The sequence below is a fragment of the Lactuca serriola genome, chromosome 1, assembly GCF_051521515.1.
Source record: "Lactuca serriola cultivar US96UC23 chromosome 1, Lser_US96UC23_V15, whole genome shotgun sequence".
Lineage (NCBI taxonomy): Eukaryota > Viridiplantae > Streptophyta > Magnoliopsida > Asterales > Asteraceae > Lactuca > Lactuca serriola.
The window spans coordinates 37,694,485-37,705,802 of NC_136408.1; the positions used below are offsets into that span (position 1 = coordinate 37,694,485).

The 11,318-nt window shown below is 31.5% G+C and overlaps 1 protein-coding gene across 4 annotated transcripts; it reads right to left on the reverse strand.

The window, feature by feature from the left end:
* Positions 1 to 235: 235 nt before the first annotated feature.
* LOC145083537 (protein BONZAI 1-like) lies at positions 236 to 6,295 on the reverse strand. Of its 4 annotated transcripts, none has more exons than XM_079023386.1 (17): positions 6,004 to 6,295; positions 4,200 to 4,354; positions 3,522 to 3,569; positions 3,222 to 3,370; positions 3,086 to 3,134; positions 2,949 to 3,005; positions 2,617 to 2,805; positions 2,405 to 2,539; positions 2,247 to 2,308; positions 2,048 to 2,144; positions 1,813 to 1,927; positions 1,633 to 1,709; positions 1,402 to 1,539; positions 1,087 to 1,251; positions 897 to 1,010; positions 721 to 820; positions 236 to 595 (listed from the first exon to the last, which is right to left on the reverse strand). In XM_079023386.1, exons 1-17 carry the CDS (start codon positions 6,026 to 6,028, stop codon positions 507 to 509), a joined length of 1,764 nt encoding a protein of 587 aa, XP_078879512.1. In that variant the 5' UTR covers positions 6,029 to 6,295; the 3' UTR covers positions 236 to 506. The 4 variants fall into 4 exon arrangements, with proteins under 4 accessions (XP_078879512.1, XP_078879513.1, XP_078879514.1 ...); XM_079023387.1 differs by lacking the exon at positions 6,004 to 6,295 and adding an exon at positions 3,882 to 3,897 and having other exon boundaries at positions 4,200 to 4,336; XM_079023388.1 differs by lacking the exons at positions 4,200 to 4,354; positions 6,004 to 6,295 and adding an exon at positions 3,719 to 3,860.
* Between the last annotated feature and the right edge of the window lie 5,023 nt (positions 6,296 to 11,318).

Genomic DNA, 11,318 nt, shown 5'->3' on the forward strand with positions numbered 1-11,318 from the left:
CGACTCATTTCGAAGTCTGTCAAGTTTCAAACATGTCAAGTAAGCCCACTTCTTGCAAATATTCAATTATGCTTGACAATTTTCGACGCGGCCTACGGCACGACACGAAATAAACAGGTTCGGGTTAAGTTTTTCAACCCGTCAACATGTTTATTAAACAGATCATATATGAGTTTATCAAAAAATATATAGGTTGCCAAAAAATCAAATCACAACCATTCATGCCCATATATCATTTAAAAACAAGGCTATTGAATTTCAACCATAACTTTTTACATTTTGCTAGCGTATTCGGGGGGTCAAACTAAACACACATTGTGACCAAAGTGGAAACGACATTATCATACATGTGACAAACATGGATTTAATTAATGACTACATTTATTGGATCCACCAAGTCCATTCATATCACAACGCCCTCAAAATATTAAAGAAAAAAAAAAGACGTGGAATGAAACTGTACAAAGACAGAAATGACAGAAAGCACTCATTAAGTTATGTACGTATCAAGGAAGAATATCACGGTTTCTCATGTAGGTTAAGAATTGTGAGGGTAATTCTGCTAAAAGGGATTGAGCAACAGACACTTCTCCACCTGCAAAATAACAAATAAATCACAACTATTTTTTACCATATTCAAAAAAAAAAAAAAAAAAACATATTTTCTTTAAGTGCATACAAAAGAGAAGGATTTAGGATTGAAGGAAGACTTATTATTACCTTGTATAACATCCCTGAAAGGAACAAATTGAACTATATCGCGTGATGCAAGCCGGCCTGTTGAGCTTTGGAGACTTTCACCTTTATCTGCATCTAAAATCTGCATGGAATGTGAGTAGAGTAAATGACAGTTTTACCCTTTGGTATGAGAAAAAAAAATAAAAAAATTGTACTACCTCCATCTCCGTAAAATCAGCTCCACCAACCCCAATGATTAGGATGGACAATGGAAGATCTGACGCCTTTACGAGGGCATCCTTCGTTTCTTGGAGATCTGATATGACTCCATCCTGTTTGTTAACAAATGAAAACGTATTTCATTTCATATTTATCATTGTGTTAAATTGTTAAATTGTATGTGAATACCGTGATGATTAATAGAACAAAATACTTCTTCTCATTAGCTGCCAAAGCCTGCCCAGCTCTCAGTCCTGCAGCCTTTATCACAGGTCCAAATATGGTGGGGCCCGCTAGTGAAACATTAAAAAGAGCCTGTCTATATGCTGTCATGATACCTTCAATCCCTTCAACCTAAAATTTCCATAATAATAAAAAAAAAACAGTTAAACCTTAGCAGCATCATCAACAAATTGGACAAGAGAATTGCTGTAAATCTTTCCTTAGTGAGAAAGAAAAAGACGTGAATGCCCTTATAAGAAAAATTAAAAGTTTCAGGTTCACCTCTGAGTTGACACTGCTTCCGTTTAGGTTGAAGCAATGAGAGACTGGGCCATCAGAAGGGCGAGCTCCAAAACCCCATAAAGGAAATTTCTTGTCATAATCATAAAAGTGAAGCACTTCACCAATTTCAAGTATTGCCTAAAACAAGTGGAACCTCATTACTATTTGTATTTCTATTTGTTTAACAAGTGATTATATTTCCTATAAATAACAGAAATTGTAGCTTCTCACTTTTTGGTATGCATTTGGACGTCCAGAATGATCGATATAATGCAAAGAATCTGGCTGACGTGGATTTCCATTAGAATCTGAAGAAAAAAAAATATAGTATTATATAAAACATGAGGTAAGTAAGTAGGTTTGTTTGACAACAAAATCGTAGTTGTATGTGTAGAAAAAGAGCACAAATACTTGTAAAATCAACAGCCACCATGAAGTTCAATTCACAGCCACCAGCCAAGTAATCAAGGAAGGTATGTTGGACCCTTTCAGAAAACTTATCCACAAAGAGTTGACTTTTCAGTATCTGTGTATATATTATATTATAAATTATAAATAGGTAAGAGCAAAACATGATAATATCTATAGAGTCAGATGAATAATTAAAAACATATAAAATATAAATACATGGATTAGTGGTTAAAACCTTTTTCTGATTATCTTTCTCAAGTGATGGAAACATATGCACTCCCTGACCACTAGAAGATAATTTTTCTAACTCAGCAAGCGACTTCTGGACTTTGCTGAATGACCCAAAATATTAAAAAAAAAAAAAAAAAAAAAAAAAAAAAAAAAAAAAAAATTACGATTTTAATTAATAATAAAGAAATATAACGATTTCCTACCCAAGTGGATTGTGATTTCCGTTACTATTATAGTTGAAGCACTCAATACTCAGTGGAGTGTCCTGGATAGATTTAAATAAAAGAATTAAAAAGTAATAAAAAAAAAAGTGACTCCATATTGCATATATATGAGACTGAATGATAACATATTTTATTACCTTGCTACCCACTTGTGAAGTGTACAAAAGAAATGGTTTCCAAATTGGGTTTAAATTATTTTTCAGAACTTCTGTTTTGTAAACTGGAATAGTAGTCCCACCCTCCACACATTTTGAAATTACTAAAAAGGTATCCTGAAACAAACAATATGAAATAAGTAAATTGAAAGTCTACTCTATTATAATGATTAAAAAAGGAATGAAGTACATACACTTTTGGAGAAGAAATCCATATTCTTTAAATCTGAGCACCTAAATGTTAACTCAGTTGTAGTCTTGGACACAAAAACTTCTTCTGCATGAACATTGAGCTTCCCTTTGTTTTTTGGACGTGAGGTGTTGGTTGACTCTATTACATCCACAAGATCCATGGTCAACAACCAATTTGGTTTGGTGACTATCTACATAGAAATAACATCAATCTTTTATAAAAACCAAAACTTACAGATTTCAGTTTTAATTATATATAACATAGATGTTTCATCATATTTCCAAGAAACTAAAAAAGCAAAAAGATTGATTGTTCATAGTTCATAGTTCATACCTCGGATAATGTACAAGTAGCCTCTCCCAGGAATTGTTGTTCATCCAACTTAAGTGTCTGCAGAACAAACATAAAACTTTGAGTGTCAAATGTTTGAGAAAAGTTAATAGATAATAGAATTATATAATTTATTACACCTTTACTTGTGGGCCATGGAGTTTTCTATCAACATCATATACCCTGAACCTGTAATGTAAGATGACATTTTGTTTAGATATAATTTAAAATCAATGTACATGTATGAAATAGAAAATCTGACCTAGTAGAACTTACAACAGCATTTGAACCATTTCAAAATGATAGGTAACAGTGTGTTTTGTGATCCACTGTGGATTTAATGAATTTAGAACAATTTCTGTACGACCAATCTCTTGTAATGAGCCATCATTTCCTTTTGTATATATAACTGCCATGGGATCACTCTATAGATAAAATCATATATTTGTTAGAGAGCAAGAAAGTTTATCAGCTTCTAAAAAACAAGAAACAAATCAATATTTCACTCAAAATGCATAGATTTATAAGTACATGAAGTCATGTTTAAATCGGTGTTCATAAATAATGAGAACATACCTTGGAAAACATATCCATGTCACGCAAGTTTGAAGCAGACAAAGACAGCTGCAAGAATTTGATAATTAATTACATCAGTTTGACATATATGTAGGTTATCAGGTATAACAACAATACATTGATAATCATAATTAACCATATGTCTATCTTACTTACGAGTGAACATCAAAGAACACTTGTTTAGAAACGATGCTTACAATTTAAAATAGTAGTGCTGTTATAAATTCTACAATCAGGAGATACATCAAAATCAAAATTGAAAACCAGCCCATTGTCCCCTTTCTATAGGAAGCAACTACATGCTGCTACACACTATAATACCCAAAACAGACATAGCTTCATCTTTGGGCTGAAAATTACCTCCCTCGATCTAAACCTGCACATAGTCCGAACCTCTTTTTCAAAAACCAGCATGAAACATAACAAACTAGTCAACGGATTCATCGATCAAAAACCTCGAGTAATTAAGAACTAACACTTAACACTTAACACCTTCACTCTACATTTCTACAATGTATTACACTACGCGTGATAGGTCAAATATTACACACTCCACTGGACGTAAGCAAAACAAGTAATACAGGTAAGCAAACAGAAAAGTCATCCTAAAAATGATCGGAAATTAGAAAAATAAATATGAGAGAGAGAGAGAGAGAGAGAGAGAGAGAGAGAGAGTACCTCGATCTGAGAAAAGAGGCCATGGTAACCACGAGATTTGAGAAAAACATCTACGGCATCATTAGGACCAGGAGCATCGGGATTATATGGAGAGCCGCCGACGGCGGCCTTGCCATCGGTAACGTCGGAGCAACAATTGCCCATCGCTGCTGCTGCTGATGTTTAGAAAAAATGAAAATGGAAATTCAAGTGAGGTAAAAGGGGGTCGACTTTTTAATGTTGAATTGGAGTGGAAAATAGTACTACTAGTTTAAGACCTCGACCGGACCAAGAAGGTTTCCAGGAGATAACGGTGGAGTTAAACCAATGATGTTTTTTACTTTAAATAATATAAAGAGTAAATTACATAAATTGTCTCTAAGGTATTTCTCATTTTACAATTTTGGTTAATAAAACCATTCCTATGATTTGGAAAAGTTACAAACCTTGCTAAATATGTTTTCTTATATTTAACAAAAGACTAAGACCTGTCACCTGTATATATTTTTAATGTGTTTACTTCATGAGTTATAGAGATATAGAAATAGATTTAAGGGAAAATGACTCTTGAGGGTAATTAACTTTTGCGTTTGTACTCATTTGGTCCCTTTTCTTTTTTTTGTATTCAATATACCATCGAACTTGTTGTTGGTGTTTACCATAGCCCTTTTGACCGGCTTTTGACCTGTGATAGCCGGTCAAAGGGTTATGGTGAACACAAACAACAAGTTCGATGGTATATTGAGTACAAAAAAAAGGAAAGGGACCAAATGAGAACAAACGTAACAGTTGGTTACCCTCCTGATTCATTTTCCCTTTACTAATTTACAACAAATCCCACATCATCTCCTACTGATATTAATGACTTTATGAGATTCATTCTTGCTTCTTTTCAAAACATAACCTACGAAAGGGCATTATTCATACATGTACAACTTTGTAATGCACTTGAATATTTATTATGGGAATCTTGACTAAGCAGGCGCATTTCATGACTACATTTACATTTCCAATAAAATGATTTATCATATCATGGATTCTAGACAAGTCTACAAACGAGTGGAATCACAAGTGCTATGATTTTTGAGTTTACTTAGCTTTAAGATCGAACTCATGGGATAAGATACAACATCAATATGTACAATATGATGGTGATGTGTCTACAAAAACAACATGATATTATACATATTGATGTGTATCTTATCCCATGAGTTCGATCTTAAAGCTAAGTAAACTCCAAAATCACTGCACTTGTGATTCCACTCGTTTGTAGACTTGTCTAGAATCCATGATACGATAAATCATTTGATTGCAAATATAAATGTAGTCATGAAATGCGTCTGCTTAGTCAAGATTCTCCTAATAAATATTCAAGTGCATTACAAAGTTGTACATGTATGAATAATGTCTTTTCGTAGGTTATGTTTTGAAGAAAATCAAGAATGAATCTCATAAAGTCATTAATATTAGTAAGAGATGATGTGGGATTTGTTGTAAATTAGTAAAGGGAAAATGAATCAGGAGGGTAACCAACTATTGCGTTTGTTCTCATTTGGTCCCTTTCCTTTTTTTTGTACTCAATATACCATCGAACTTGTTGTTTGTGTTCACCATAACCCTTTGACCGGCTATCACAGGTCAAAAGCCGGTCAAAAGGGCTATGGTAAACACCAACAACAAGTTCGATGGTATATTGAATACAAAAAAAAGAAAAGGGACCAAATGAGTACAAACGCAAAAGTTAATTACCCTCAAGAGTCATTTTCCCTAGATTTAAATATAGAGAGTTTTAGGAGTAAAACACTTGATGTAAATTTATCCAAACCTTCACGAAAAAATCCAGACAGCATCAATCAGCCTGTATTTAACAATCTTAAGCCTATCATGTAACTGATAAATCAAATATACATTAGTATTATGTTAGAATTAGAACACAAGAACCAACCGCAAGCAGGCAGTTTTTTTAAGGGGGAAAACTACAATTAGAGAATGACCGACCACTATTGAAATAACTTATTTTAATAGTAATAAATGATATACATAAACATAAATATCTTAATAGTAATAAATGAACATATAGCGTAATTTAATTCATCAAATGACGGCAAAATATTTAGACCAACTCATGTTGTTACTTAAAATAGATTGTTTTCCAAAATTTGGTACGTTGAAAATGAAAGTGGATGGGTCTATTTATAAGAAAATATTATTTATGTTATGATTAACCAGCCTGAATTATGTATCAATATCGTTGAATTGTGTATCAGATAAGAAATGGTATTTGAATTGTGGATAAGAAATCTCATTGAATTATGTGTATCATTACATATATAGTCGTCTTATTTATTATTCATTTGGACTTTCATCTATTTTATTTTTAAAACATTATTTATATATTTTTATCTTTTTGTTTATCTTTAGACAAAATTGCAAAAATGGTCCCTGTGGTATGTATTTTTTTGGGGTTTTAGTCCAAACAGTGACTTTTTTGGTTTCGTAGTCCTTTTGGAGTGGTTTGTATGTGAAAATGGTCCCTCCGAAAATTGAAATGACTATAATACCCTTGGGGTATTTATTTTTCATTTTTCTTTCATTATTCTTAAAATTTAATATTTATTTATTTATTTTAACAATTAAAAAAATAAAAAATGTCCCACCTCTCTCTCTCTCTCTCTCTCTCTCTCCAATTAATACGATCATACAAACCCAGATCATGGGATGAACTGTATGAAGATCTGGGTTCAGATTCAACAAACATATAATACCCAAATAACATAAAATCAAAACGGAAATCCATCACACCTACATTAAAATCCATCTCCAAACATGATTTTCTTTTAATAACATTTGAAGATACAATAATCAGATCCGAAATTTCAAAACAACAAAATCACCATTTCCTCCTGCTATAATCAGATCCGAAATTTCCTCAAATGCATCAGCGATTGAAGAAACAGAGGTCCTTTGTTCCAGCATCTTCAAAATCATCACCAACGCTATAATCCATCCTCTTGGAGTTGTCTCCTGAGATCACACGATTTGACATAAGCAACAAAACGCAGTTTCCGAATCATCAATTGCAAAAACTAAACAAAAATCGTAAGAGAAATAGCAACAAGAAAAACACATTACAATTTCTAGGGTTTTTTTTGAAATCACATACACTCATCAGATTCAACTTAAAACCTATATCCATCTTCCAGATCAAATTCGAAAAAAAAGTAATTGAAATACAAATTCATCACCTTCAACCATCGGCCCACCCAAATCCACCGTTCCTCTGTATGAATGAATTGAAATTGCCCTAATGTTCTTAGGCAGAACTGATTAGTAGCATAAAATTGAAATCAAACACATTGTAACTTTGAAAGAAGATGCTATAAGCTTAGAGATTGTGATTACGAATTTCAAATCTTCATCACTCCGACTAACAGGATCGATAATCGGTCACTTAGCTGTGAGCACACTGGAAGCATCATACGCCATCCGACTCGAGAGAGCAAATTACTTCGTTAAGCCACAAATTTTCTCAAAATCCATCATTATTCCTCCTGATATCCACAAGAATGATTCGTGTCAATTAGGGTTGAAGCGACTACTATCGGATTTGGGACTCAAGCCTGAATCAGGACTTGAAAGATGAAACAACAAAAAATAGGGAAGAAGATGAAGAGATTGAAGGTGAAGAGGATGATAACTACAAGAATTTAATTGGGAAACTAAGCTTGATCTCTCATTCAATGATTTAAGTTGTGAAATTCCCGATGAAATTTGGAGTATGAAGATGGAAGCGATTAATCTCGAAGGGAGCATGCTCAATTGGAATTTAAACTCTAATTTCAATGATTTGGAAAACCTTAGGGTTCTTCAATGATTTCCAACGAAGAGAGAGAGAGAGAGAGAGAGAGAGAGAGATATGTGGGCCCAAATTAATTATTTATTCTTTTTCATTTAAATTAAATAGAAAAAAACATAAAAAATATATTAGAAGGGCATTATAGTCATTTCAATTTTACGAGGGACCAAATTTACGTACAAACATGGTCAAAAGGACCACGAAGCCAAAAAAGTCTGAGTTTGGACTAAAACCCCAAAAAAATGCATACCACAGGGACCATTTTTGCAATTTTGTCTTATCTTTATAACATTTTTGATTTCATCGTTCTACATTTAAAATTATAAAAAAGTGTTTTGTTACGTACTTAGAAAAGCCTAACAAAAAGTCATAAATATTATTTTATAGTTACAATTACAATAACTAAAGAGAATAAATTATAAATATATAATACATTTAAAATGAATTTAAAAACAATATAAAATAGTCAAAAGAGTCATGTCAAATTAAGGTGGTGTTATGGACATTCCACTCTAGTCTAATAAACTCCCTATATACATCTTTATATATTAGCCTATTATATCTTAATCATTTCATTACTTTATTATTTAATTATTACATTATTATTATTATTATCTAATTTTTTTAAACTTTATTTACTATTTTATTATATACAAATAAAATTACTAACTCTATTATTATCTAAGTTTTTTTGAAACGTTTTTTATAAAATAAATAAGAATAATAGTATTAACTATTTTTTTATAAAATAATACTTTAAATAGAAATAAAAAAATGTATTTGAAATAATTAAACAAGTTGATCAAACAATTTGTTTAGCGTTAAAAAAATTGATTAAAAAAATTATATTGTTAAAAAGTCTGCCGCCCAATTCTTCAAAAAAATAAATAATAAAATAAATAAATAAATAAAAACGTAGCCCATTTGTTAGCCCAATTCTCCAATTAAAAAAACAAAAAAAAAAAACGTTAACTGTAACATAACAACGTCAACGTATTTTTCTCAGATTGTATTACTTACTCGTTTGTTATTTGACACCCCCACCACAATGCGACGACCGTCGTCATCAGACCATCACAACCACAGAATCGTCGTTGCATCGGACCACGACATCACTACTGCATGTAAATGAGAGAAGGCAGAGAGCAGAAGCCGACAACGACTGGCAGATAGCGGAAGCTAGAAGAGGCGGCGTACGACTGCCGGAACATAATTTTTAAATTTTCTATTTGATTTTTTAAACTCGAAACTTTAGTTGAGAATGATGAAGAACGTACGGACCCGACTACAACCGACGGCGAAAATAAGAATATGACGAGTCCATCGGCGACACAGTTTTCCGGTTAGCAATTTCGCCGGCAACAATATTTTTTATAGAGAGGTTTATATTTTCTAGGAAAAAAATATAATTAATCTCAATAGACATTGAGAAAATGTAATAATAATAATAATAATAATAATAATAATAATAATAATAATAATAAGTTCAACATTTACAAAAAGGCCTTGTGTATTTGACTTGTTCAATATTTTTTATTTTTCGGATTTTGTTTAAAATCTACAAAAATATAGAAAAAAAAACAAGTCTAGTTTCTAAAAATATTTGAAAAGTAACATCTTTTTTGTCTTTTAACTTATTGCGTTTTACATATGTTATTATGTTAATACTAACTATTTAAAACAATTGTTATGATTCCTAAAATCATATATATATATATATATATATATATATATATATATATATATATATATATATATAATATAATATAAAAATGCATTTACTAAAAAAATAATTACAACTACCCCTTGTAACGTTTTTTTTAATCTAATAAGGATTGGACCATTTATTGGTACGATTTATTTTGAAATATGCTTCAAAAAAACTAAGGATTCAAAAAGAAAAAAAAAAAAAAAAGAGCGCACATATTGATTATATTGCCAACATAGTAGACAGTATATTAGGGATAATGACTTAAAAGGGTAATATATTTTTCGATTTGTACACATTTAGTCACTGAGTTTTTTTTTGTCCATATTTACCCCTTCAACTTGTTAAACTGTACACATTTAGTCCTTATGACCGGCAACTCCAGGTTAGCCGGTAAAAATGACTTAATAAGGTAATATATTTCTCATTTTGTACACATTTAGTCCTTAATATTTTTGTACACATTTAGTCCTTAATATATTTTTTTGTCGCAAAATAAGTCACTTTTGTTTTTGTATTCATTCAGTACTTATTAATTATTTCTTTAATTTTTTTTCTCACGACATCTGATGTGAGATAGCCATATAGTGGTGGGATAGGTTGAGGTGGTCCTGCTATATGTTGTTGGTCAAGATACCTGGTGCGGGCCGACTATAAGTTGTAGGCATGGAGGGTCGAGAAGAGCGGTTGGGTTAAGACGACATGCCAACAAACCCTGGGTATTTCAGTCCGATGACTGATTGCACCTGTTGCATGTTGGCATTCCAGTCCGATTATTGATTGGGCCAAAGTATTTCAATCTGATGAGTGTGGGCCCGTTATGCATGATAATACATTTGTTGTATCAAGTATTTTAGGGGAAACTCACTAAACTTTGTGCTTTCCCAGTTGTTTATGTTTTCAGGTTCTATCGTTGATTGTGGAAAGGCGATGCATGACTGTACACACTCATCAACAATATTGACGATTCCACGTTTCTTATATTACTCCGATTTTCGATAAATATATTTTGAAATAAACGTTTTTTTCTTAATAATGGATTTACAATTAGAGAGTTTTACCTAATTTAAAAATGAAAATTTTTGTTGTGAAAATGAGACATTACACATAAACATCAACAGCCTCATACACTTCATCAATGATTGTTCCACATAAGATATCGTGAGAAAAACCTAAATAAAATATTCATAAGTATTGAATGTGTACAAAAACAAAAATGACTTATTTTGAAATAAAAAAATATTAAGGACTAAATGTGTATACAAATATTAAGGACTAAATGTGTACAAAATGATAAATATATTACCCTATTAAGTCATTTTTCCTGGCTAACCTGGAGTAACCGGTCATAAGGACTGAATGTGTACAATTTAACAAGTTGAAGGGGTAAATGTGGACGAAAAAAAACTCAATGACTAAATGTGGACAAATCGAAAAATATATTACCCTTTTAAATCATTATCCCCACTATATTATTTGGAAATATATAAATACAAGTTAGAATAAAACAAATAAAAAAGAAAAAATAGGAGAGAGAAAAATATATATTAAATAACAAATGAGAGAGAAAATAGTT

Coding starts and splice junctions, on each gene's coding strand:
- LOC145083537 (XM_079023386.1), bottom strand. CDS start 6,028: ATGCTGTCTGGATTTTTTCGTGAAG. Junction 3,371..3,521: donor ACATGGATATGTTTTCCAAG/GTATGTTCTCAT, acceptor TTTTATCTATAG/AGTGATCCCATGGCAGTTAT. Junction 821..896: donor CTGATTTTACGGAGATGGAG/GTAGTACAATTT, acceptor CATTCCATGCAG/ATTTTAGATGCAGATAAAGG.